Source organism: Mastacembelus armatus, chromosome 6, assembly GCF_900324485.2.
Source record: "Mastacembelus armatus chromosome 6, fMasArm1.2, whole genome shotgun sequence".
Classification (NCBI taxonomy): domain Eukaryota; kingdom Metazoa; phylum Chordata; class Actinopteri; order Synbranchiformes; family Mastacembelidae; genus Mastacembelus; species Mastacembelus armatus.
Window position 1 is genome coordinate 3,775,971 of NC_046638.1, and position 27,970 is coordinate 3,803,940.

General features: G+C 40.0%; 3 protein-coding genes and 1 non-coding gene across 6 annotated transcripts in view; all 4 read right to left on the reverse strand.

Annotated features, from left to right (window-relative positions):
• Nucleotides 1-194: 194 nt before the first annotated feature.
• LOC113133423 (protein phosphatase 1, regulatory subunit 15B-like) lies at nt 195-4,300 on the reverse strand. Its single transcript, XM_026312233.2, has 3 exons — nt 3,882-4,300; nt 1,846-3,176; nt 195-1,052 (listed from the first exon to the last, which is right to left on the reverse strand). Exons 1-3 carry the CDS (start codon nt 4,042-4,044, stop codon nt 843-845), a joined length of 1,704 nt encoding a protein of 567 aa, XP_026168018.1. The 5' UTR covers nt 4,045-4,300; the 3' UTR covers nt 195-842.
• A 1,363-nt stretch (nt 4,301-5,663) lies between these two features.
• Nucleotides 5,664-8,379, reverse strand: rps13 (ribosomal protein S13). Its single transcript, XM_026312537.1, has 6 exons — nt 8,320-8,379; nt 7,747-7,795; nt 7,554-7,632; nt 6,811-6,980; nt 6,371-6,471; nt 5,664-5,739 (listed from the first exon to the last, which is right to left on the reverse strand). The coding sequence occupies exons 1-6, from the start codon at nt 8,340-8,342 to the stop codon at nt 5,706-5,708; spliced, it is 456 nt and encodes a 151-aa protein (XP_026168322.1). The 5' UTR covers nt 8,343-8,379; the 3' UTR covers nt 5,664-5,705.
• Nucleotides 5,958-6,086, reverse strand: LOC113133627 (small nucleolar RNA SNORA19). Its single transcript, XR_003295999.1, has one exon. It is a non-coding gene; the product is annotated as a small nucleolar RNA SNORA19 (small nucleolar RNA).
• A 1,836-nt stretch (nt 8,380-10,215) lies between the features above and the next one.
• The window catches only part of pik3c2a (phosphatidylinositol-4-phosphate 3-kinase, catalytic subunit type 2 alpha), a 33,769-nt gene continuing 16,014 nt past the window's right edge, over nt 10,216-27,970 (reverse strand). For all 3 annotated transcript variants that reach the window (XM_026310968.1, XM_026310969.1, XM_026310970.1), the window contains exons 5-33: nt 26,431-26,551; nt 25,285-25,396; nt 25,062-25,141; nt 24,504-24,567; nt 23,679-23,825; nt 23,545-23,578; nt 22,918-23,158; nt 20,602-20,724; nt 20,310-20,477; nt 19,960-20,077; nt 19,456-19,598; nt 17,929-18,120; nt 17,548-17,641; nt 17,299-17,393; nt 16,682-16,862; nt 16,501-16,605; nt 16,139-16,231; nt 15,807-15,936; nt 15,203-15,339; nt 14,938-15,107; nt 14,125-14,281; nt 13,441-13,550; nt 12,728-12,935; nt 12,508-12,632; nt 12,168-12,285; nt 11,996-12,077; nt 11,647-11,753; nt 11,417-11,542; nt 10,216-11,105 (exon numbers count right to left, since the gene is read on the reverse strand). In XM_026310968.1, the coding sequence (XP_026166753.1) occupies nt 10,923-11,105; nt 11,417-11,542; nt 11,647-11,753; nt 11,996-12,077; nt 12,168-12,285; nt 12,508-12,632; nt 12,728-12,935; nt 13,441-13,550; nt 14,125-14,281; nt 14,938-15,107; nt 15,203-15,339; nt 15,807-15,936; nt 16,139-16,231; nt 16,501-16,605; nt 16,682-16,862; nt 17,299-17,393; nt 17,548-17,641; nt 17,929-18,120; nt 19,456-19,598; nt 19,960-20,077; nt 20,310-20,477; nt 20,602-20,724; nt 22,918-23,158; nt 23,545-23,578; nt 23,679-23,825; nt 24,504-24,567; nt 25,062-25,141; nt 25,285-25,396; nt 26,431-26,551 (3,764 nt within the window). In that variant the 3' untranslated portion in view covers nt 10,216-10,922. The remainder of the gene's footprint in view (nt 11,106-11,416; nt 11,543-11,646; nt 11,754-11,995; nt 12,078-12,167; nt 12,286-12,507; nt 12,633-12,727; nt 12,936-13,440; nt 13,551-14,124; nt 14,282-14,937; nt 15,108-15,202; nt 15,340-15,806; nt 15,937-16,138; nt 16,232-16,500; nt 16,606-16,681; nt 16,863-17,298; nt 17,394-17,547; nt 17,642-17,928; nt 18,121-19,455; nt 19,599-19,959; nt 20,078-20,309; nt 20,478-20,601; nt 20,725-22,917; nt 23,159-23,544; nt 23,579-23,678; nt 23,826-24,503; nt 24,568-25,061; nt 25,142-25,284; nt 25,397-26,430; nt 26,552-27,970) is intronic.

The following is a 27,970-nucleotide window of genomic DNA, read 5'->3' on the forward strand; positions in this document are numbered from 1 at the left end:
AAACCAGACTCGGCATTCTGGGAACATGTTGTGTCTCTATTTCATTTTCTGTTCAAGGAAGGAAATGGCAGATCACCACTGAGTAATTTACATACACAAGCAGAGCGTGACAACAGGAAGTGACATTATTCAGTAAACATTCTTTCTGTTTATTGATTTGACAAAGCACCTAATGACAAATTTGCTACAGATGATTTTTTTTTTTAAGATTTTCAGCTACATGATGTTAACATGAGAAGCTGAGTCACATGAACAAAGTGTTTGAATCTTTGCTTTGAGTATAACATCCATCTTCAAACTCAGTACTAGAAGGCTGCTATTATGTTCCCTTATATAAGAAAATACACGACAAAAAACTTAAAATATCAGGAATTGCACCAGAATGTAATAAGTATCCAACATGCTTAAATAAAACTCTTCAAAACACTTTGTACTGTAAAGCTCTGCTTATATGATATCATCATCATCTACTTTTAACTTCTAAACTTTTAACTGCAATTTGTTCACACATAAAGACATAAAACACTTAAAACCAAAGGTACAAAATGAACAAGCTCCATAGGGCATAAATAAGTTACATTACTATGTCAGTATATAAGGCATACAAAAACAACATTCCACACATTAATGTTGAGGTTAATATAAGAAAGTGTCAGTTAGTGCAACAGTTACACAATGTATAAAACCTTTTGAGGTACAAGGTTGGTCAACTTGACACCGAACATTAAAATTGGCCTAACATCAAATTTCTAATTGGCCTAAATCAAAATCACTGTTGCATTGCAACCAATCACAAGTTCTCATCCAAAAAGGAAATAAAACATTCAGTGTTCAGGACTTCTTTATTTCAAGGCACCATCCAGGTATGCCCGGATCCTCTCTCTGTGGGGCTGGGTGAAGCAGTGGCTGATGGCCTGCTCTGTTTCCCGGATCCGCTTCTGAAAGCGGTCCCGGTCTCGAGCCATTTCTTCCCAGTGTCCTTTACGAGTAGCCTGTCGAGCAAACGGCCAGGTCCGCATGACGTGGACTTGGACGAGAGGAGAAAATCGCACCTGAAGACCAAAAGAAAATAACAAAAACTTCAATACATTTTGTTCAAACAATACCGATGATCACATGATGTGATTACTGTAATGCAAATAAAGTGATATTCAAACCCAAGCAAAATACAAAATTAAAAAACTACATACTGACAGCTCTTAGACAGGTGTGTATGAAGAATACCACTGTGGGGAATTCTACTGTCAGTCTGATGTAATAAGGTCTTAATTGAGAAGCTTTTCAAAATGACTTTGCAATACTGCTGCAATTTCATGTGGTCCATGTGGAAGTCAAACTCTCTGCTGACTCGTTGGAGTCACATGACTGCCTTAGTCATAACAACCAGCAGCGTTGCTAACCAACAACAAACAACAGCTCAGCTTAACACCCTGCAGTAAAGCGTGTCGGCCGAGAGCGGCATTCATCTTTATCTCTGACAGTCAGTCTCACTGGAGGGTGTGACAGGCAGCAGACACTCCCTTGTGATATTTAAGTAATAACTTAAAACATGGGATCACATGGTTTCCATGTTAATGAAAAGGTGTAATGTACCAAAAAGGCAAAGTTTTCAGACTTGATATTTGAAAACATGTTTTTCAAATTGTCTATACTCTATATTTAGTCTTATGTGAAATACAGTTCAAAAGTTAGTTTAAGCTTGTGTCCTAATGTGTCAGAGCCTATTTCAACACACAGTAGTCTACAGACTAGGCTATTTTTATTTCAGACTCCACAGGGGTCAAATTTGGTGCTTCATCTAATCCTGTCTGGCAGTTTAACTATAAATTGTTATTAGATAATAACCTTTTTCTGGGTGGTGCTGGTCTTGTTTTCCTTTTTCCCCTCTGGAGGTGACTGAGCTGTTCGTCCAGGTCTCTTCCAGGGCACCAGTATTGTGTCTGGATGGGAATGATGTTTTAACTGTTTCTCCTGTAAAGTGGGCTTGGTGGCTCTGGATTTTTGTGTTGTTTCAGTCTCTTTTTCAAATTTCCTTCCCTTTATGTGTTGATTTTGAGAGTGGTAGACTTCTTCTCTAGACTGGAGTGGCTTTGTTGCAGAGCTCTGGAGGCAGGCCTGAAAGTTGAGAGGGTGGTAGGGGTCGTCTTTCTGACAGAGAGATTTCCACAGCTGCTCTTCTTCGTCATCATCAGATGATGGAGGAAAGCTGTTCTCCTTCTCCTCGGTGTCTGACTTGGTGGAGGGTGCAGGAAGTGAGGCCTGTTTAGAGACTGTGTGGGTGGTGGTGGTTTGAGGAGACGTGCTGCTGACTGTGCACGCAGTGAAGCACATGGGATTGTAGGGATCTTCAGGGCTACTGAAGAACTCCCAAAGCCTCTCGCTCTCCTCCTTGTCAATGTCAGAGCTGGAACTGTCTGAACTGGCCCAGCTGCTCCAACTGCTCTCACTGTCAGAGCGACTGACCCAGATATTCAGGCCACGAGGACCCAACATCTCTTCACTGACCTTGCTCACTGACATCAGGTCAGTATTACTAACTTCACTTTCACGTTTCCCCATGTTTGTGTTTGTTGAAATACAGGCAGAAAAAAAGAAGGGGTTGTAAGGATCACTAGATTTTGACAGAGACTCCCAAAGCGCCTTACTTTCCTCACTATCAAATTCTACTACGTTCTGGTCTTCCTCACTACTCCAGTGAGGGCTCCTCTCCTCTTCTGAAGAGTCCTGTTTAAACAGGTTCTCCTTTGAAATGTCCTTTCTGATGACTTTCTCACTACTTTTGTGACAAGTGTCGTTTGAACTAGAGCTGTCACTGCTTACAAAGATGTTCCAGTCGCCGGGGAAGCCCATTTTCCAGGTGGATTGGTGGAAGATGCCCTCTTCTTTACCAGCTGTTCTCGACACAAAGTCATCCACTAGTCCGCAGCACAGATCATCGGCACGCAGACTGGACAGCAGGGCCTCGGCAGTGGATTTGCCAGTGAAAGGGTCTCCAACGTCAGCACAGAAGTTAGAAAGGGGATTCGAACTGCCAACCACGACTGTGTTGTCTCCATCAAACAGTGAGGAGAACAAGAAGGAATCTGTTGAGTTTGCTGCCGTGGTCATGTGCTGGATATGTTGACCCGTCTCGTCTGTAATTCTTACATGAACCTCAAACCTGAACATCTGGAAAACTGGGGGGGAAAAAAGGAAATGTATTAGAGTGGACTTATATTCAACTGCCTGATGCCTTTGTGATCTAAAACTCTCAGAGACAGATTCTTTTAGAAATGAAGTTAATTCAGATCTTTATAACAATCATAATACAAAAAGAGATAGCTGACAAATTTATAATCAGTTGAGAGACGTGGTCGATTCTCCATGTTTTATCTGTAAACATGAGATGGTATTTTCAGGTTTTTCAATAACTAATCCAGGTAAAAGCTGAGATGCCGTTTGTTTTGATTTGTGTTTCAGCAGCAGAATTATGCATCACAATTCATAACATAAATAACTTATTTAGTTAATTATATATGTCACCAACAAGCTATGGAGTAAGACAGGGACCATAAAGGGAAAATTAGTGGATTTCAATGGTAAACATGTTTTAGCACAATGACACTAAAATAATCGTTAAGAAAAGTAACCTTAGCTTATTTATCGTTCTGGTTATGTCTTTAAACAGAGATAACAGGGTAATAACAAGACATGACAAGAACTAAATATTTATAAGGGTTTTCGATGACACTAACAATAAGTATGTAATTAACATAACACTGAAATCAGCAGTCTCGTCCCCGGTCACTGAACTTTCCAGTTAACGGTTCAGTAACGTAAACACATCACGGCCCCACAGTAACAAAAGCAACAAAACAAACCCCAAACAACTTTTTCCTTACCTGACATGAAGGTGTAGTAAATGACCTGCACCAGCAGCCGAAGCTGGTCCCACAGTACGGTGAGCATCTGTTTGGTCCAAGGCAGAAGCGCCATCCCTCCGTTACCGAACCTCTCCATCGCCGTCCGTTCAGAACCGCCCTGTGCGCCAACGGTCGGAGCCATTTTTACGTCTCTCCCCTCCTTCGAAAGACAAAATCCTCACGTATTCTGGTATTCCTCGTCGAAAACCAAGAGACTTCGCGTATTTGTCGGTGACAGATATGCGTCGATGTGCTGTCGCTTCATTTTCCGGCAAGTCTGTGCCATTTTTCGATCTCCTCCGTCAAATGTGCTCAAGTATTTTCTCCATGTTTCTCAGGTGTGTGTTGTCGTTGTCGTCGTAGTAGAGCTCAATGTCTCGACGTTGCAACACAATCCCTTAAAATAAACACGCTTACGTCACGCACCGCTGTCATTGGACACAGCAACTGTCACTCAACAGAACCTCCGCCCCCACACGTACAAACCACAGGTTACGTAACGCATGACGCATGGAAAGTGCCCGTAATTTCCTCAACTATCAGGAAAACCCTTTAAAAACTCCTAATGAGATTTGAGTGAACATAAGAGTAAATGATTTAAAAAAGAAAAAGGAGTAAAAGCGAAATCAGGGTGAGATTAGGAAACGAAAGGAAGTTCTCAAAGACCACACGAATTTAAATTTCCAACATAAGGTGCAGTTTCAATTTCACCGTCCTACAATATAGTTTACAGAAAACTTATTTTCAGAGAGATCTGCTTTGGTATAATTAAGGCAAACAGAAATATTATCACATAGTATTATTAGATGAATGCACTTCAATTATTCAGATAAAAATACTCCCCCTGCTGACCACCCCACTGTTAATAATGCTGCAATGAAGTACAAGCAGCATTTTACTACAATATGGATCCCAGTTTAACTATTTTAGATGCAATTAGGTAGTTTGCTGTTTCCCAGTAGCAGGGTGGAAGTACTCACATCCTTCGCTTAAGGTAAAAGCAGAAATACCAGTGCAAATATGACTAGTTACAAATAAAATCTTTGTATTTAAAAATATTGAAATTAGAAAAAAATATTAGCAGCCAAAGACACTTTAAGAATAAAAAAAAAGTACTCTATTAGTACCCCTAATATTAGAGCTGCAAAAGGTGAAACTAAATTTAACTATATTGTCTTAGGACTTTACACAGTGCTGAGTAGCTTGTGAATTTCCCATCAGAGATCAATATGATGTTTTGATTATGCTGAATTTTACCACTCCAATTCAAAAAATAACTAGTAAAGTTATAAAATGTATGGAGTATCAAAAACAAATACTCAAGTACAAAAAGTACAAGGACCTCAAGATTATACAGTACTTGAGAAAACAGACAGTCTCACTAGTACCAACTGAAAGGCTCAAGATTGAGTCAGTGCTTTTTCTTTTCCTAAACTTTTTGTTAAAAATTATGTTACCATATACTTCGTGGTTTACATGTAGTCATTGTTAAAAAAATGTGTAACAAAAGTAATGAGTAGCTGAAGCTGTCAAATGTAGTGGAGTAAGAAGTACATTATTTTCTTCTGAAAGGTGTTGGAATATAAAGTAGCTTATGATGGAAATATACAGAATGTCAAACTGCAATTAAATACAGTTTTTAGCAAATGTACTTTGTAACATTTGAACTACTGAAACCATTGCAGAGCCATATGACAAAATGTACTACAAAGAGAAGATGTGTAGAATAATATAATTTAAAAATAAAAAAAAACAGCACAGTTCCCAATTTAAACTGTTTATTAATCCAAAAAAATGTAGAGTTTATGCCACCAGAGCAGAAGCTGTAGAGGACTCACTGTAAACAGAAACAGAAAACATATCATTTAGAGGGAGCATTCTGCAACAAGTCACCATAACCCAAACTGAAGACTCAGTATTTGCAATTACAATTAAGGTTACCAATACTGATCTATATATGTGTCTAAGTGTAATTGCATAAAATAAACTCTGGATTGTCAGTTGCCCCAATGTCTAAAATGGAAATTAAAGTAGAGGAAAACACCTAAAACACAATATTGTATGAAGGGGACTGGCAGAGATGGCACCAAGTAGCCACTCTGCTAATTTACCTCCATTTTTTCTAGCACAACAGAAATATCACTACTCTCAATTAGAAAAAGAGCAGGACAATGAATTGTGCAGTTTTCAATACATATAGTCTGTACTGAACACACTGAACAGCACAATGCTCCAACACCAATTTGGAAATCAGTGGAATTGACTTTACAAAGTTTGCAAAACTGTATTTCACTGTCAACTTCATAGTTGGTATAGAAAAGGAACTTAACTGTTCTTTGTGTCTCCCAAAACAACCCAGTAGGTGACAAATCACACTGTTAGCTAAATAGCATCTGCCTGCTGTCTAAAGGTCTTTTCCCAACATAAATCCAACAAGGACAGTTTTCAATAGGAGTACTAATACTTACTACTTCCAGTTGGGGGCCAGTACTCTCTTGGTCTTGTAGTAACGAGCCAACCTGTGGATCCTGCTCTCAATGAGAATCAGGCGGAACTTGGCATCCTTGTCCTGTAAGCACAGTAAGAAATTAAGGGCATGAGGTATCTCACTAAACGAAGGCATCCAACTACATAATTCCCAATGTGTCTAGGCCAAGGATATGTTCAGCACTGTTCCAGTTTGTTTGTTTTTTCCTTCTTTGTTTATTTCTTGGGGACTTACATAAAGTTAAATAAAAAATGTGACCAAATTGTATTTGTCAACCCAAATTTGATATACTCAAAATTTTACTTGTAACCTTTTCATCCAGAACATATAAGTGAACATTTACACAACTCAGACAGCATTGCACATGCATTAAATGTCAAAAAACAACTGCAGACTCCACTCTAAATTTGGCTGTTATACCTTTCTGTTTCTCTCCAGATGCTTCCTCACTGCCACAGCCTTCTTGATGAGGTGGTAAAGATCCTCGGGCAGGTCAGGGGCCAGACCTTTGGACTTAAGGATCCTCAGGATCTTGTTGCCAGTGACGAAACGTACCTGGGCCACACCATGGGAGTCCCTCAGAATAACACCTAGACAAAGTGACAAAGGTTTGAGACACTTTTAGTGGACACTGTATGTTAGAGGAAATAACATTTACTGGAAAAAGCAATGACACAGATCACAATGGTGATATATAAGTTAGTCAGCCACAGTAATGGCAGCATAAATGTGCAACAGAATAAGTGACATAAACTGTCTGTCCTACAGACCACATCAATGTTGAGATTCCTAAAATCAAAGGTAAGCAGAAAACTTAACTATAAATTAATGCATATGTTTATAATTTTGCCAAAGCCAGATATCTCATTCTATGTAATATTGTGCACTAAATGGTATTAGCCCAACCTAAACAAACCTAGTGGAAAATAATGTGCAAAGGAATAGTTGATTTGTTATGTACAAGAGTGAGATATGTGCACATGCAATAAACAAAGCTATACTTATTTATGCACAAGCAATCCTGCATGACTCTCAATCTTCTGGGGCTTATTCTATTCATATACAGAATCTAGTGATGTCTGCAGGTGTTTAGCTACTCAGGTGAAAAAAAAATGCAAATACAAACAGCAGCCATTTTAATTAATTCATAAATAAGCACTTACCAATCTGAGAAGGGGTCAGACCCTTTTTGGCCAGCTTGAAGATCTGCTCCTTGACATCATCGGACGTGAGCTTCAGCCACTGTGAAAAGGCGTGTAAAGGATCATCTACCACACCAGTACACATACTTTATTACTGGATACCACTACTTCTAAGTTACTACATCACATCACACTACTACGTGTGTGTACTCACAGTGGGCACACTGCGCCTGTAAGGCAGAGCCGACTGGGACAAGCCCTTTCTGTAGAAGAAAAACACATGAACGGGATTAACTTGGCACTTTGACTGAGACACGTTAAATTACGCGACAGATGATTTGAAGCGACAAAGATCATATTCAAGCTTCTGCAAACATCAACGTTTCATGAGATAAGACGGGCCGGTAATGGCCAAGTTAGCTCCTTACTCATGTTAGGGCTAAGAACTGATAAACCTGAAGTCGATGTTGATTTAATACGATCAACAAACCTATGGGAAATGCGTTTTAGCTTGTAAAATGTGCTATTTCACCGAATTACTAGGACGTCAAATAGAAAAAAATCATGGTGTGCCGTCAGGGCCGCTGGCTAATGCTAGCTAGTTAGCTGGGGCTGGATGTCGATGTGAGGGTGCTGACATTTAAGTCATTTTCTCCCTTTTAGCCAGACTTTCAGAGCTCATTTTAGTCTGCGGACACTTGGAACATGCTTACAAATCATATCCCACCATAAAAAAAGACCCAGTTAGGCAATATTTTAACTTTAAAAGCCGAAAACGAGAGCTCACCCGGGAGCGTGCATGCGACCCATGATGGCGGTAGAGGAAGAGAGGCTGCACACGCGACAGAAAATGGTATTTTGCGCCTGCGTCGGATGTGACGCAATGACGCAGAGGGTCGCTTTACTGACGCTGCCGCGCGCGTTTCTAAAATGTAGCTACTGATACATATAAAGTAACTGGTCGCGTTTAAACATGGATGTTCCCGATTTATACTATTTAGTTAAAACTTTGCCAATGTACTCCAGTCAATGGTACTGTAATTAGACCGTGCACAGTCCTTACATCTCTATTTAGGTAAAAGGAAACTAACAGTGCTCAAGCTGTGTCCTAATATAAAACTAATTACTGGTGACTGGCGACTGTTGCTCTAACATATGTGGCAAAGGTCTTATCCGTCTCATAAAAAAATGTTAATAGAGCATACAAGCAAGTTATAAATCTTGAAATGTGTAAGTAGTTTTAAGACACACACCCAGGAACCATTCTTATAACTACACTGACACCGAATGTGTCCATGAGCCATTTGATTTAATGCAGAAAGATAATTCTCTGTTAAACACAATCAAAGCAGCCTTCATCTTATTAAACTCACTAATGATGCAGCTGCTATAGTTAGAGCATGTAACTTGAATAAATACAAACATAATGCACAGTCAACTTTTCTTTGAGGTCGGAGCTGTAGCTCATGTAACCTATTTTAACCAAATCTATTTTCTATAAAGGAAGTGTCACATCATATTGATCAAAAAACATTTAATTTGCTTAAAGGAAGAGGGATTACAGTACACTCATCAACTGTGGTTAAGGGTCACCATTAAGAATAAATAACTGGCCATGTTAATACAAACTCTGCTTGCTTTCTTTGTACAGACACTAAACGAGTGGATCAAGTCACTAATATTTATAATGTGAGTGTTGTTCTTAGATCATAATTGTTCTGTAGATTTTTTCAGATAAATTCATCTTAATTTCTTTATTAAACATTAACAACTTAAGATTTAGAGTTAGCAAGTGGAGAGGAAAGCAGCTAATTCCTTGCTCAGGATCTTGTTCCCTTTATATGAAGATGGTTTCAATGAAAAGTTGCTTTTCAGCACTGATCTGTGTTCTGTCAGATATTCCCTCAACATCCAAAGATATTTTTTATCTTAAAAATAAAATTTAACCCGATCTTAACTACAATGGCAGTCATTTTTGACCATTTACTGATCGTGGCACCATTAAACCACTAATAAGCACCGCAATTTTAAAAATCTTGTTGTGGTTATGGTTGAGGGAAACAGTGAACTGACATCAGTGTTATTGGGCAACCACAATCTTTTCATCCAGAGCACAGACAAGAGCATGTTCTAAAGCTTATGAAACAAATTTCCCCTTTAAGGTGTGCTGTGTGAAAACAGTCAAGTAAAACCATGAGAGAAAGACCTGGTAGTGTGCACTTAGTGGTAGTCCACCATTACAAAAAGCCTGTGCCAAACCCGCTCAGGAAGAACTACTGATATACCTTTATACAACATAGATTTTTCTTTAATAAGGACATGTCACATTGTTAATAAAATATAGAGCAATAAGGCCAAGTTGAGCGTTAAAAAAGATTGTGAGCACAAACAAAGGCACCCTGTACAGCTCCCTGTTGGGGAGAGTGGTTTGATTTGCCGTCCTCATTACATTTGGCACATTCTCGGGGAATCTTAAGGTCATGGTTGATGTCCTGGAATCTGGTGTGCTGGACTACTCTACCCAGAAGTGCCTGCTGCAAAGCAGGAAACCCTGATACCTCTTGTCTCTATATAAAATAAACAAGGACAATGCAAAAACGAGCCCCCTTTCTATTTCTTAAAAAATAAATGTGTCAATCTATATATACTCTTCTGAAAGTAAGCAGTTTGGTCCGCTAATATCAAAATGTACAAAACATTACAGCTCTTTATTATAGTTTAGAAAAAAGGGAGACAAAATAAGTGGAGATTGTTTGTCACAGAAACAATCTTGATTAGTTAAAGAGCGAGAGAGAAAAATAGCAAAGAGCGGAGAGCAAGCTCCCCCTTGAACGGTGTGTGAATTGATCTGTTCAGTCGACCTTTGAGGGTGCGTCTAAATGTTTTTATTCTGAATTCATGTCATATTGGAATAACCAATATGATGATGCAATGATACAAAACAACAATTTGGAGGTATTCAATTGTGTTTGACGCTATGTGGATGCCATGATAAAATTTTGCAGAATCAAATCCCTACTGATTAGTTGTTCAACACATATGTACTTAGTGATGTATGTTTTTCAGCAACAAGCACACATCCCTCCATGACATTGTAAGAATGCAAATCAGCACGTGATTCATGTGAAAGAAATGGTCCATTTGGTTTGTTACAGCTGCAATGAAAATATTTCTGCCTTTACTTTAAATCTGATGACATCAGAAATCCCCAATAGACCTAAGGTCCAGTTCCAGAAGTTCTTAAGTATTTCTTTTATAAACTCAAAGTAGTATTTTGTTAAGCTGATTTTCAAGTAAGGCCATAACCGCAGCATTTCCCAAATAATGCGAATGCAGCTTTTGTCTGGAGAGGTGGAGTAGTTCCTGGCTTCAGCGGCAGGCAGGTAGGGGTTAGAAGTAGGGGACGGCTGTAAGTTTGTACCACTTGACCGTCTCCTTGCTGAGGTCAAAGTCTTTGAGTCTGAGCGTGATGCCACCCAAAAAGTAGTTCTCACGCAATGACTCAGCACTGAGCACGCTCAGTTGCAACTCCCGCAGGGCCAAGGTTTCCTTGCTGTATCCGCTGTACACCAGCTGAGGAGGAAGAAGATGAAGATGTTCACATTCAAGATAAAGGATATAGTGAGTTAAAATGATTAATATATCACCTGGTACACATTTCCCCTGGATGAGAACAGGTTTATACAGTGACAAATACTTTGGATTGTTTTTGTTTTAGTTATTGTGTGGCTCTTTATTGCTTAGTGACTAACAAAAACGATTCAAACATTATCAACATTATTAACTTGAGAGTCAGATGAACCAGTTAACAATATGTTCTTGTAAAACAAAACAAAAAAAAGTTCAGGAATAAAAGCAGCCAATCAGTTTTAAACTTTCGTTACCATCTCATTGAAAGTAGGGTTCCTGGTTTTCCTTGAGATCTTTGTCTTGCGTTTGGAAGTCTTGTGTGGATCTGGAAGCAGGTAGGTTTTCACATATGGGTTGGGATCTGTTCCATCTTCTGAAACCTGAATGGGGAGTAGATGGATTAACAGTATGACAACAGATACATAAACAAATGATTCAACAGTCAACCCATGTGTCAATGTGTATAAATCAGCAGTGTGTTTACCAGATCTCTGATGTGCATAACCATGATGAAGAGAGTGCTGTTCCTGTAGGAGATTGAGAGTTTCACTTCACCTTCCACCCGACCTGAAGTGGGACTCAGTGGAGGCTCTGCAAAAGTCAGATACCACTTATCACATTTATGATGGTGAGTGTACAAGAACACCAAAATTCAAACATGGGCACAGTCCAAAACCAGACATTACAAGAAAAGGGCTACAGTATGTTCGGATTATCAGTTTGAATCCTTTGCTCCATATATTCCCCCTCTGAACATTTTATACATGAAGAATGTTGATTGTTTTTTGATGTCTTCCATATGAAGAATGTGAATGAAAAGGGCAGGTATTTACCTGGTGCTCTGGGTGTGGCATCAAAACCTTCGGTCTTCTCATCCCGTGCAATTGGATGAAAAAATGTGTAGATCAGGTCACACTAGGAACAGGGAAAAAAAGAGATATCTTCCAGATTACTGCGATTACTGAGCTTACCGACTACGGTGTGTCCATGTATGTGTGTGTGTACCTGGGTAACTTCTGTAGAGCTCCTCATCAGGTTGTGAACGTAGTTGTTCAGCTCCAGCTTTCTCTTGGCTGCCACTTCTTTGATGTGAGTGCGGCCAAGCACCATTTTGTTAGGGAAACTGGAGATAAGAGGAGAGAATTTCATGTAACTCCACTGTAAGTCACAATACTGAAGTAGCATCTGCATCACAACCTTATAAAGGTATAGAGGGAAAGTAAAGCGAGCAACAATAGACTTGTAGTATTAGGCTACTAATCCAATTGGTTTGGATCAGTGGATCCAACTGGATCAGTGACTAAAGCATTAAAAGGCTGAGGGTCCCAGCTGACAGGACACCTACCAAGGCAACTTCCAAAGGGGGAAGAGGATGGTGAGCTTGTTGTGAAGCTCCTGAAACTCATCAAAAGTGCGGAAGACAAACTGGGGCTCACTCTGACCTTCCCTTAGGATCCTCACCACATATGTCTGCACAGGACGGGAAAGGAAACAGGTTTTTCCAGTTTGCATTTGGAACGGTGAAAAAAATCATTTTAAGACAAATGTGACACAGCAGAACTTACATAGTGCTTGTCTGGGTTATATCTCTTCTGAAAAGAGAAGATAGAAGCATGGAGGATGCGACCCTCCTGTTTTAGGGTGTAGGTCTTGGGGGAAAAAGATAGGATGGGCTCATCATTGGCTGGAAGACCGGAGAATCGTAGCTGGGCAAGGTTATGGATGAAGAAGTTGAACTTAGTGGCCACACTTCCCAGACTGGTCTCTATCAGCCTGCGGTGAATGAGAAAAACAATTTAGACTGAGATAAAGTGGAGAGGAGACAATATTTCCAATAACACAAAACCACAAATGTCAATGTGCCGTTTTGACTATGACGGTTTTACAGAAGCACATTTTGGATTTAGCTGAGCTTAATTCCTATCCAGCCTTACAGCTCTTAGAAAAATGAGATACATCATCTGTTCTAGTACTTCCTATGCCTATACTGACACCCGGTGGAGTGTTTGAGTTTGTTGCCTAAATTTTTTTTTCCTTCTCTGAATAACTGGTCAAAACAACAGTTGTGCATATGGGACTACTTCTTAAAAAAAAAAAAAAAACCTGGAGGAATGCTTGAATGCTTTTTTACATTCTTGTTCCCTTATTGCGGTTATGCTGAATTTTAGAAATAGCATTAAATATCCCATCCAGTCTGCCAAAACATGTTTTTATTATGACACAATAGGAGACAGTAAATTTGGATCAGAGCACGGAGAAGAAAAATTGGCAAGTTTACCTGGTAAAGAAGATAGTTGCCTCAGCGTCTGTGTTGTGGGGCTGCAGAGCATCAAACACATACTTTAGATCCTGAGAGCCTGTCAGCTCTGGGAGGCCGGATGATGTCATCTGCAGCACGCAGACACACAAGGAGAGTTGAAATAACAAATTCAATTGTGTTTTGAGTTTAATTTTTGTTTTTGTCTTCAGACTATCAATCATTTTTGCATGATGAAAAGATCATTTCAGAAAGTACGTGACAGGCAACATGTTTAAATGAGTTTCCTCAGTGCTTTAAAATGTTTTAAAGGTTTGAAAGATCTTACAAGTGCATCTTCTGAAAAACAGCAAAAATTATTTTTGAGAAACATCCAGCAGCCATTTACTACAGCATATTTAACAAACAGACCTTTCCAGTGAAACATGTTGATTTATTAGGAAGGCAAATTTTTTACTGGTATTCCACTTATGTACATTCAGATGAAAGGGAATGCTTTAAGACAGAGGCCAAAATGACTAAGAAAAAAAGCTGAGGGTAGAAAAACAATAAGAAAGCAAGTCAGAAGCAATAATCAATTACTCTATAGCCAATACACAAATAATAGCAAAATATCAACTGTGCATCTCAAATGTGAGCACTGATGTGACTGTGTATAAATGAATGTTAATGGTACTGTGTGTATATGCTGTGTGTGTGCCTCACCAGTGACAGCAGGTTTAGAAAGAGCCCGGAGTGCTTGCGGATGAGGTTGTATGCCTGGCAACACAAGTCTACAAACAGCTGGAAGCGACTTGTGGGACGCTCGCCTCCGTTGATGACGTATGCCATGTCAGAGGTCAGAACGAACGGAGCTCGGTCCCTGATGGAAAAGGAAGGATTTAAATTCAGCTTTTTAGAAGACTTAGCCAGGACGTTGGCATTTGTGGATCAAACATCTTTGACTTAAACCCCTGAGAAAATTTGGATGAGGAAAATGAAAGCTCTTCTTTTCCAACGCTGCAACGACCACAGGAGTAGCCTTAAGAAAGTTACTACAAAGTCTCTCAACACTTCACTGAAGGTGCTCAAAGGCTAAAAGAGACGTGTGGTGTTGACCTGGACACCTCCCAGCTGGGAACGTGTGTGAGTATGAGCTGTGAACCAGGTCATGCCTGAAAACACATGAGCCTTGATGCATAGAAATACAGTAGCACCTACACACTGAAACCCCGTGATCTGTAAAGGAATGGTGGGTCATTAAGTTTCTTAAGTGTGTGGCCTGCTAATCAGCTTACCAAATGATAAGAATACATTATGGCATTAAAACATACATATATCCTTGTTGAATCTTGAATAAACTCCCTCATATTTTCCTACACTGGTGAATACTTGCTAATAAATACAAAAAGACAACAGTAAACACCCACCTTCAAACCTGATAATGAACCAAAGCATATTTTACTGACAAGCACTAGCATACAACATGTATACAATCATACACACAAACATGCACCAAAGAGCACAACTGAGTTTTACCTTTTGAAGCTGCCAAACATCTGGGCGTGACCCAGGAACTTGCCAAAATCGATGTGGAACATGTGACCAGTGGAGCGCAGCATGATATTGTCATTGTGGCGATCACAGATGCCCAGTACATAGGTTGCCACACAGCATCCAGCACACGAGTAGATAAAGTTCTCTGAAGCCTAAAAAAGAGAAGGCGAGTAAGTTTTTTTAAAAAAAAGCATTTACTGAACTTTCCAGAGTGGCATAAAATTCCACTGTATAACTGCATGCGTACCTTCTCATACTCGTCCTCAGCAGGGTTGTACTTGCGGAGCCACTCTGCCAGTGGTTTGTCCTTAAAGGATCCAGTGACGCCGTACTCCACCTGGATCTTTCTCAAGGTGTCGGAGGATGGCACCAGCTCCACCATGCCTAAACACACATTGCAACTTTTATTAAAGCAACGCATGTACACAAGTCAGCTCTGTGTGACACGGAAGATCGGAATATGTCAAGTTGTAAATTTGAAATAAGTCACATTTGATTTTAAATGGATTACATGACAGTAATTGCCACTCACTTCCACCCATGACTTTTCACAAAAATGAAATTCTGCACCCACTAATAGGAACGTGAGCTGGGCTTAGACTGTCAGGACAGGTCAGTTTTACCCTAATAATGATGTGTTGCTGCAACGGTAGTCCTTCATAATAAACACTTCAGCAAAGAGTTTTTCTGTAAATAGAGTTTTTAACTGCAGAGAGAATGACTCTAAAACAGTATAAACCATTATATTAACTATTGTTTTATTCAAACTTGCTGCCATGAGGTTTGTGACGTAGTGTTGCATTTTGACAGCATCTATCTTCTACAGAAAAGTATATATGTTCGTGTGTTACCCTTGTTGTTGTCAGTGGAGATACATTTGAAGTTGACAATGCGGAGGTCAAGCCCCTCCTGCAGCCAGATGCGGTCCATGATGCGGATCATCTGAAGAGCCAACATGTCCTGCCTCAGGTCTTCTCCAACCTGATGATTGGACACGTTTACATTAATGCACTGCTTTTGTGTTTTTCGCTGGTTGGATTTCATTTAGGCCACCAGGGGGCACAGTGTTCAGACGAGAAGCATGTAAACAGCTTATAGTTATTGTTTGAAATAGTTATGGCTGTACATAAGGTTCATTTTTATCATTTTCCACAGTGTGGGTGTTAGTGTGCGTGTACAGTACCTTGAACATAACATTGATCTCTTCTCCCATTGGGTCAGCATTGACCAGGGCTAACTTAAGGGGAACTGCATTAGAGCTGAAGAAGGAGCAGGCCTACACAAACACAAACAAACATGTAATATGCCTTCTGAATTACATCACACAATTATCAAGTGTAATTAGGGTCCAGATTTAAATGCCATTCAAACTATAACTGCGCCTATGACGCCCTCAGCTAGACCAGAGGAGGAAGGCTTGATTAAAGCGCTTCCACAATTTCATTTGTACCAAATAGAAATCTTTCTCTTACTATGGAGACTATTAATATCTGATTAATATCTGCATAGTGTCTTCTCATTATAAAATGCATGTGTGTGTGTTACCTTTATATTTAGCCCCTTTGCCACCAGACTGGGGCTAAGGGGTAGTCGGCAGGTGTTTCTCTGGAAAAAGTTCTGAACATTTTCAAGGCCCTCCTGCAGTGCCACCTGAAAGCACACAGAGATGTTATTAAGCCCTCACACACTACAGTAAATGATTAGTATTACAGTCACACACACTAACCTGTCTTGCGGATCCCCCGGCCTGTTTGACCCTCTCGGCCACAGCACCCAGCAGAGTAACCAGTTGAGTCTGTTTGTCCAGCTCTACCCTCAGCTTGGCTCCACACAGACACAGCAGGGCACCCAGCACCCGTTCATATCGCTGTCCCCAGGCGGGATCCTGCACAGCATCTTTCAGCAGCCTGCAGCCATTACAACAGTGAAAATTTAAGGAACACTTCGATACTGGACATTAGTTTGCATTCATTATTCCTCTCAGAAATGATTTCCAACTCAGCAGGTGTGAGGCAGGGGCTTGCAATCAACAGGTGTCGTGCTATTACTGAATTCTCTACACAGAGCTTTAGCACTTAAGATAATAAAAGCAACACTCTTAAAATGAAAATAACATACAGGTCTCACACCTCCAGGTTGATAAGTATTACAATAAACAGCAATATAAACAAAATCTGCCATGTGATATAGTTTTATGTGCAATAGATAAAATAGACTTCTGCCTGCCAGTTTATTTAGAGCATCTTATATCAGCATCTACCAGACAAATTTCAGTTCATACAGAAGCTTGTCTGGAAAACATCTATGACAGGTAGTTGCAGCTCAACAGCTCTGCAGACTCACCAGTAGAGGTAATGGGCGATGTTGATGTTGCCTTGTGCTCTGGACAGCATGAATACAACAAGGGCGTTTTTTAAGTGACACTCAAATTTTAATGCCTGTTAAGAGCAAAAGAGAACAGAAAGAATGAGGTGGAGTGAATACATGATAAAGACATATCACCAATAAGCGAGTGAATGTCTGGTTGAAGGAATATGTCAGACTGACTTTTTAAAGGTAAAGTTCGTATTTATATGTATTTTTGAGGTGTACCTGTACAAGCTGTGGCAGGTATCCAGCTAGTTCATCATCACTGCTCTTCTCAATCCAACTAACAGCCACACTTCTCACCTCTGTATCTGCAAACCTACATCCATACACAGAATTAAAAACAGCACATATACTAAGATATACTACTCAGAGAAGCCCCCCCCCCCACTCTTTAAAGCTGGGGGCAGCATCACATAAAGCCGCAGATAAAATCTAACAACTAAGAAGTCTGGATTCAACATTAACACATCAATATTTAACAATGAAAGAAAGAGAGCAGTTACATTTAGTTTTAACTTTTAAACATCTAAAACCTATTAAATTTCATGGGGACCTGTGTTGCCATAGACCAAATATATGCATAAACATTAATACAGTGCGCACTTTGAGTCGAGGAGCTCCAGCGCAATGACAGGGGGCAGAGGAGGCCAGTGGTGCAACAGGGAGTGGATGTGAGCCATGCTGGCCCAGTCCCAGCTGGGCGCACTGGCCAGCACCTTGGGCAGGCTGCTGGGGTGGTCCCTCCGACAGTGGAGCCGATGGTCCCATAGGGTTTGGTGATCTGCTCGCTTCAGCCTGGAGATAAAGCAAAAACAGACGCAGAGAGAAGATGGATGGGATGGGATATGTAAGAAAAAAGAGAGAGGGGGGGAAAAAAGGGTATAAAAGTAGTTTAAAAGTGAAATTTAGTTGGCAGGATCAAGAATAATGTTTAAAACAGACAACAAAGCTCATATCATGAGACTTCAGAGCCATCAGACACTGGTAATGCAACACACCACACAGGAAACAAAAAGTTCTTCCAGACTATTGAAATTTCTTGTGCCATAAACTAAAGACCCAGAAGAACAATTCCTCTGTTAGCATTTCCCTCTATGAAGTTGCCAGAGATGCTGTTCGGTACCTGACCCTGACCTTCCTGTAATGATGATAGTGAACATTTCTTCTTCAGGGATCAACCAGTATATCACACACACAAAAGATAACTGAAACTCCCACTGAGGCTGAAGAAGTGAAAAGGCTGGACAGAAAGCAGGCGAGCAGGCAAGAGCCCAGTTACAGACGGTTCAGTGCTAAAGTGCTGGTTGAGATTCATGGGTGTTGGCAATCTGGAGGAGATTTGGCTGGCAGCAGGAATAAGAGAGCATTTAGCTGGGCCTGGAGCAGCTGGAAGAGAACAGACACATTGGAGAACAAAACATACGGGCGTTCATAGGGAACTCTGGCTGGCAAAGTCAGTGGCATATTTTAAAATCTCTTCCTTAATCTAGTAAGTCCAAAAGATTTTGGGTGGTCTAGGAAAGAGCCAAAAAGATGTCGGCTGAAGGGAATAAATTAAACTATAAATACTGTTTCTGTGTATATTTTTAAATAACATGAAGTATTGTAATCCACATCAAGCCTGACCAGCAGCAATTGACTATAATTATAACCGAGAAACATATATTCAACAATCTGACTCACCTGAGATAATTTTTTGATGAGGTAAAATATATTACAAATACAAAAGACAACTACTACAACGATTCCATTAAAAACTTATCGAGTACGGTATTATCCTACACACACACCTTTCACACATTTATCCACATGTTGGTATGTCAAAGTTATCACACTATACAGCAGTTGCTTCATGGCTCCTGTGTTTGTACAAGAAGCATCTGTTTTGCAACAGGCTAGATTAAGTTTTCCTTTCTTACAGCATGACTGATGTCGGTGGTTTTATTTGAAATCATTCCTGGAAATCTAATTTCCCTTACAAATTCTTAGAACTGAAGTGACAGTCCCAGCAGAGAAGGTTTGAAGCATGATTGTTAGATATTTTTATGATATCTATTCTCATATCAACATTTTTGCATCACAATCTGCCCATTACAGTTCTGAAAGCCAGAGGGGCTGAGATTTTCTTACCCAAAATTAGAAGCTCTACTGCAGATTTTCTCCAGTTTGCGTCGGAGGTCTGGGTCTAGCTCCTCCAGTGTGCTGGGCTCTGGGCTGGGGGCTTCCTTAGGTCCCACATATAAAACATCCACTGCAGAATTGGGGAAGTCAACCTGACAGCAACACAGATATATATGGGACCAGTTTATTCCTCTATAGTAACTACAAGTTCTTCAATGATCAATGTCTGTTTTCTTCGAAACAATACAAACCAGGTCCAAATCAAAAATACAAGGCTGTTGATATAACTAGCACTGCAATATCCACTATCACTTGTATCCTTTATGGCTGCTACTGATTAAATTAAATGTGCACTATAACTGTATATACTTCTAGTACTACTTCTATTACTAAGCTCACTATAGGTACTACTTTAAAATTTATTGAAGCTACACTACAATTGCTGCTCATGCACCATGAGTATAGGCAGTACTAAAACCTCAACAAATACCAATGTTATGGACTAGCACAAACCTGTAGTACTATTCTCTCTGTGGGTACCCCCTTGCGGGTTCCTGTTGAGCCAGCAGAAGTGGCAGCTCCCAGTGCAGATGTCCACAGACAGAGCAGCCTGCTTCCCCTGGCAAGCACCCTGAAACACACAGCCAACAACAATTTCTGACCTAAACTTCAATTAGCTTTCCACTACAGCTAAGAAAACTTCATTCCTTCATTCCCTGGTGTGTTTTAATATTGTTTTTCAGCTCATGCAGGTTTAAGAAGTATGGATTAAACTGATGAAAACCTTCATCAAAGGAGGTGAATCAATGAAAAATACACAAAACCATGAGCACAGCCACTACCAGATGCCCCTTTTCCCTCACCTTCTGAAATCAAAGAGTGGCATGGAGACTTTGCCCAGCATCTCTGGGGCTTTCCTCTGTTTGTTGGAGTCTGGGGAGCCACTGGCACTCTGGTTCAACACCCCAAACAGAGTCAGGCTCAGTATGGACTCCAATGGGAGCACTGCTATTGCTATGGGGAAGTTAATGCTGGGAGAGAAATGAACAGTGTCAGCAGCATGGATGGACCAGAGAAACTGCACATTTCTGCTCTTAGGGAAATTTCAATGGCAAATAAATGGAGGAAAGGCATGATGACAAGGCAATCACTCACAGTTCATCCCATTTGATGTGGTAGAAAAAGCTTTTATATGTGCCCACTCTCTTAGACTGGACCGGTTTAAAAAGGTTCTTGCCATTGTGTGTGAGGGAACACATCAGGAAGTACTTCTCATAACTGAAACAACAAAAAAAGATTTTTATCTTTAATTGAGAGTTCATGCAAAGTTCTATCAGAAGGAAGGAGACTTTGCCCAATAGTTTGGAAGATCACTAGTGACCTAACATTAACTGCATATAGTATGAACTAACACGATCAGATTCTTCACACTTGCACATGTGTTTTCAGACTAGAACTTAGAGACTAAACTAAGGACTTTCCTGTGAAAATGGAGCAGGTCACAAAACTCTGTGTACTAATAAACCTGTTCACTGAAAACATTTGGTTTTGTAAGACCAGAAAATGTCCATCTGGAATGAACATAAGCAATCTCAGAAGATCATATACAGTATATAAAGTATATACATATCATAACAGCAGGGCACTGGAACTGGCATAAAAAAGAATTACGCCATTAATATCTATTACCTACCAACTGTAAATACTTCTAACTATACTGCAAATAGTACCACAAGATGTCTAGGTGACATTAGTGACCAGCAATTAAAAAACAAAAATGAAAAAGAACATCTAGTCATACAGAGAGGAGAGACTTCAATTTTCAGATGTAATGCAATAAAACACTGAGATCAGTCACATCCAAAAAAAACCAAAAAAAAAAAACCTTTCTGTTTTTAATTAGAGATAAATGTGTATAGACAGCGAAAATAAAAGCCAACCAATTACACTTTTTCAGTACAGCCAACTTGATCTATTGCTCAGTGCCATCTGTGTTGGCAGCTCCTGCACTAGTCCCCCTGCTGTCTCAATATGCTGGCAATGCTGTGGCATGTAGTGAGGCTCCAGATGGATGACACACTAGCCACAACAATGCCAAACACTCTGATCTCAATAAGGTAACAGTATATTAACACCACAACACAACAGTCCTCTGGACTAGGAAATTCTGTACTCGCTGTGTCCCTCTGGCCTTGGGTTGTGAGGAGATAAATATTTTTGGAGGTGTTTTTGGAATGACTGCCATTACAGCAATGTTTGGTGCTGGCTTAAAATAGCTACTGGGAGAGGCTATGCTAGACTAAATAGGCCTGTTATTAAGCAGTTCCTGTCTTTATGAAGCCCTCACTGGCCAACCAGGAAATTATCATGGAAAGAAGGCATTGCAGTCATTCTTAAGACAGCTTTTATAAACTGTCAGGCACAGAGTTTCTTATTTCTAAGTATTTCATAGTTTTGAATAAAACCTTACTTTCTGTTGAGAATGTTTTTCGGTCATTACAATTAGTGACATGTCACTTCATGGGCTACTTCAAAGAGTGAAATCTCTTTTGTCCTACAGGACCATTTCTGTTCTTCCCAAGCTTGTACCACAGCCTTACAGTGTGAAAGGACTTGTCAGAAATGAACTGATCCTGGTCACTGATGCATGGCAGTGCTGGCAATGGAAAATTTGGCTCAGCTCTGCTCCAGACAACCACAGGAGATAAAGTCAGGGTGAAACCGGACACTGGCATGGAAAAATACAATGCGTGGAGCAACACCGCACCATTTGTTCAGTAGTAGAAAACAAGCCAATCTGCTGTGTACAGTGTTGCAAAAATACACTAATTTATCACAGATGCTGGCCAATAAAATGTCATCATATAAGCTGTGTTTACTGACCATCATATCATGGTTCCTTAGGAATTTAAGCTAATGCTGTTGTTGCACTCATTGTGTGCAGGTACAGTGATTATAATTCTGAACTACTTTCCACATGCTTTCTGTCTTCATCTCCAACCCTATCTTGCATAAACAAATGTTGGTGGGGCTAAAGTTACTGTGCAAGTGGGTGATCGTACAAGAACAGACGCATGAATAGAGGTTTTAATTATCCTACAACACAGGATAAAGTACTTCAAATATGTGCACAATTTAACACAAAGTCTGAGCATGATTTCTTGGAAATCACATTATTCTTTGAGGAACTCACTACTTTTTTTTGTAAAACAAACAGGAAATTCTATTTTCAAATGGGATAATATACTTCATATAGTGCCTGTAGTACATGAATACTATGTCAGAGGTGCAATAAAATATTGCCATTGTAGTTTGAGGTATCATTACAATAATGGTGGGAAGTGTTAAATGAAAACAGTAAAACCAAAAATGTTGTTCATACAGGTGTACTGCAGAAATTACTATTCATGTCCTAGGCTTTATATTTTATTGAATTATGTAGCAGTAGCTCTGTGTTCATCCTCTGTTTACCTGCTGACCCAATTGGCCGGGATGCCGTGCAAAGCGAACAGAGTGAACTGAAGGTGGTCTGTGGTGCCAGAAGCTTCTTTGCTGCTACTCCCCTCCTCAGCTTCCCCATCTGCAGCTTGGGGCAATGAAGGCGAGCAGAAGGCGGCAGAGGGAAGACAGAAGGAGCACAGGTAGAGCTTGGCCAGGTTGTAGACAGCCTGTGTTAGCAAGGCCATGCTCTCCTCCACAGGACTGGTGCAACCTGTCAGAGTCAGGCATGCATCAGTATGAGGTCAGAGAGATTTCATGGTAATAGTCTGGACTGCAGATATAGTTATTTAGCACTCGAACAAATCATGTAAGAAATACTGTAGAAGAATAACTGTGTATTCAGAAATCCTGTCTATGAAATAGCTACATACAACAGTGAAATGTATACTGCTGCTCCAAGATACTGTTATCAGCCATCTTTGGTGATTTTATGGCCTTTAGTTGATACATATGAATGTTTTCTGTTTTTTGTTAGCACACCAAAAAATATAACCAAAATAATGAAACTATTTTCAATAGCTGTGTTCACAGTTTGCTGTATGTCATAAGAATAAGTGAGTGGAGGTTGAGTGTGACTGTGTAAAGTGCAGAACTTACCATTTGATGTTTGACCAGATGACCTGGACCCCATCTAGGAAGCAAAACATGCTGGTTTCAGAAATATGCCCAAACATACACATAAACAGTAGTATGATGGTTGTATGAGTGTGTGTACAATGCCTCAAGTCTACCTTTGGTGAGCGTGTCCTGGGTAAATTGATGGAGTGCCGCAGTCTTTTGATAGCTTCTGTGATGTCCTGGGTCTCCACCTCATCCAGTGCACAGCACAGGTTCTTCACAGTCTGCACCACCCGGTCCACTGTCTTATACTGGGTACTCTGAACACAGCAGGTGTGTCACAAATGCATCAATCATCACATACTCACACAAGCTTGTTAGGAAAGTGCTATCTTTTTGATGTGTGCTTTTGCTTTCAGTTTGTCTTTAAACAGTCAAACCCATTGTTTAACTCAAAAAACAACATAGCAGGAGGCTTCAGTGGGAGGACTCCCACCAACAAGTCATCACAGTTTCTCCTCTGAACAGTACTTCAACATCGAGCCAACCTACTGTGTGTGCATGTTTGTCCCCATGTGCTAAAAGTACATTAACTACTTCACAAGATGCAATTCTGCCAGGCTCCCTCAAATAAATCCTGATGCCATCATCAAGTTTATGATGGTTTGAGGAGAGAGGGTGGTAGAGTGTAGCTTAGCATTTCCAGTTTAATATGTATTCAATTAAACCAGAACATCCCAGACTGGATAAAAAAAAAAAAAAAAAAAAACACAACCCAATACAAAAACACACACAACACGAAGAAACAGATTTGAAAACAGTCTGGAGTGTTTCATTATACAATATAGTGAAAGTCTTTTGTATTTAGGTATAGCATCATAGAATTAAGACAAATGTTAAGACTGTTCTTGTTTTAGATTTTCCAAACTAAAGTGATTTGAAAACCACGAAATCATTTTCCCTTTACTTTCCTGTTCTAAACTGGTACTAGCATGTACCTCATTTTGCAGACAGGTGTTTACTTGATTGTGATAACCTTCCAAATAGTCAGCCAGGCCTTGTCTGTAGGATGATACAGGAGAGAAATGAATAATGGCAGGAGGACAGAGACCACGTTTCACTCATTGTCAGTGCTAATTTGATCAAGACCGAACTGGGAACATTCACTTAAGGTAACTGAAAATAACCTAAGACTGACATTACATCTCTAAATTGTTTAAGTGTAATAAAAAAATATTTAAATAACAGTGCATGCAATTTAGAGACTGCCTAGAGAGAGAAAGTAGAAAGTTAGATTGTAATACAACTAAAAAGACACATTGGAGATGCTTATTTATGAGTCAATTCTACAACAGCCATGCAATACAATCTAAAGCTATTCATCTACCTTAAACTAGGTAACTGTTTTGAATACCAAAATTACATGCAAGTAAAAGACAATTCTAATTCTGCAAGTAGTAAAACTTTCTAGAGAAACCCATACATGTTTTCTTATAACTGTTCCTAGAAGAAAAAGTTCCGTAACAAGTTTCTTAAACAGTGTAGGAGCCTCATACCTAGTGACATTCTCCTTAAAAGGCCTCTCCACCTGACCCAGATGCTTTTCTAAGTCTATTGCAGAGATGTCATCATCTGCCTAAGGACAAAAATAGCAAAAGTTTGTCAACAATGGGACAAAATTGAAAATGAATCTAATGGCAACAACATAATATTTTATTATGTCACAGTTGACTGAAATTCTCCCATAAGTTCATGTGTTAACTTTATAGATTGACTTACACTGCGTGCCAAGTCTCTCCTCATGGTGGAGCGAGAGAGCAGTTGTAATGTGATCTCATTCTCCCACTTCCTGCAGTTCTGGACATACTCATGGCTTCCTAGGCTGTGTTTACTGTGGCCCAGGGCAACAGAGGGGCAAGGTTAAGAAAATGGCACTATACTCTAAGTTAATGACAATAATAAACAACATTAGCCTTTCAGTGGAATGAACTGTCACTTTTTAGACCATCAGCCTGTCCAAGACAATAAATTGTCCAGATCCGAGGGTGAGAAAAAAGTGATTGTTTATTTTTGATGTGATGACGCCATAGGGCTATTTGACGTTTTCTATGAACATGCAACAATGCAAAAACCCATAATCAAGTACAACATTAACTTTTGACTTGAGGTGTGGCTCTGATTTAACTGAGTTACTGTCAGATAGTAGATAAAAAAGTACAAAAGCCTGTGTCAAGGCATTAGGTTGTCTTAACATGTTCATACAAGTGTGGCTGGGGCTTCTCACAAACTTATCTGCTAAGAACTAATATTACCAACACCTGGGATGTGGCCACACACTGGAAACACTGTACTGTGATTACAGGTGTATGAGTGATGTAAAGTATTAAACCAATTTAGTGGCTCTGGGTGCACATGTTGTGTTTGAATTCCTTCCTTGTGATGATGAGAATATGACAACTTACGGGCATTCTCAGAATGCCTGGTGCAAGGCTGGGAATATTACTTAGAGTATATGATTGCACAGCATACACAACATTCATTTTTTTCAGCAGATGAAATATGTAATTTTTGGTTGTACTGGGCCTTTAAGGTCTGGCAGCCATTCCCATGTATCCCACATTAGAGGGAGAGAAGTCATAGACGGGGCTAGACACATAAACATCCCACGCTATTTGTACAGGATTTAGAGGGGATGACTTGATAAAAGGGATAAAGAAAAAGTAAAAAGACCAAGTGAAACTAAGAGAGAGAGAAAGATATGAAAGGGAAAGTAAGTTGAGAAAACATTGAAATTCAATCTATTCAAAACCCTTTCTATTATTAACACGCTAGGTCAACTTGGAAAGGTCGCTTCTTCCCATTTATAAAAGAAGAATGTTTTGGAAAAACAGCACCCACATAATGCATCTTTTTTTATGTACTCACTTCTGCAGCACCTCTTCCTGGCCACAGACTTTGAGCAAGTAGCTGGAGAAGTCAACCTGGTCCAGGTCATCATGGACCCAGCAGAGAGTCTGACTGATCAACAACTCCACAGGAGAACTCACTGAGAAAGCAGCAGGATGGGATGGAGAAGAAAAGTACATGGAGGCAGCAAAAGAGCGGCAGAGGGTGATCAGGAATATTGAGGGAGAAGAAACCACGAGGCAGATGTGAGTGAGAGAGCAAGAAGCCAGAAAGAAGGGAGGGGTCAGTGGTTGGTGAAAAACAGATGAAGAGGATGAAAAGATGGAAGGGAATAAATGAAATGATGGAAGAGAACAAAAATGAGAGGAGACATAGTAAGAATGGGGTCAAATAGTACACTAAAACAACATGATAAAGGATCCATGAACTAGAAATCGATTTGTGGTGGTTTGAGTCAGGGCACTGAGGAATTTGGAGCCCTGTAAACATCATTTTCTATCAGTGAATTTAAGATCTGACAGACCCACGCATGTACAAGCATCATTACAGGGGTCAGAGGTCAAGGGTTGCAACTTTATTATCTAACATAACCCTGACCTAGGTTTCAGCACTTATAAAAAAAGACAGATTTACTGCTGTGTGAAGTAAACTCCAGGCCTTAAAGTTATTTTAGTAATTTCTAACATGTTTTGAACAGCTCAAGTTTCATTTCAAATCAAACCTGCTCTCACATCAAACGAATAACGGCACTGTGCTGTGGAATGATATTAAGTGCAAGGGACCTGGGGTCAACTCTAGATGTTTGTGTGTGCTCAAACCTCTGATGTGTCCAGCCAAGAGAAGACTGGGTGGAAAGCGTAACCTGATACAAGTCAGATTATTCTGCTGTTTAGCTACTTCTAGAGAGGTTTAAGCACACTCTTAACCTTGCCTATACACAAACACAGACAGATATAGACTCTTCACGTACAGACAGCTTTAGACTAAGCACACAAACTCAGGTTACTTTCACACATTCACACAGGGAGGGAGACCACCCCCAACTCCAGCAATAACAGACCTCCACCCTTCAGAAGAATGGTGCATCTTGTCTTACTGCTTAGTCCTGTAGCTTTAACTTCACAACCATGTACAGATGTGTGGCAGTGGTGGTTGCTGGGATTACGCATTTGTTTTGTGAGCACTCTGAGGTGGCAGGGGAATTCCCAGCGGGACATTTGTGTGGGCACAAGAGGAGAAATTTCTTCGGTCATAATGCTAGGGTTGGCGGGGTCAATTTGGTGAAAAAGTCTAAAAAAAAGTCTAAGGATTAAAGTATGATGCAATGTTAAATAAATCTCAAGCAATAAGCAGCTTTTGATACAGGTTTCTATTCCAATCACTGTCTTGTTGGATCCACAACAGCCTGTCACCAAGCACTTATTAAAGTCACAGGACCAGCACTGCAAAGATGTAAAAGAGGGATGAGGCAAGAAGCAAATGAAATGCAGTAATTACAAGTCCAGTCATGTAAAACCTAACTGACGTTTCATCGATTTCTTTCTCATAACTACACAAG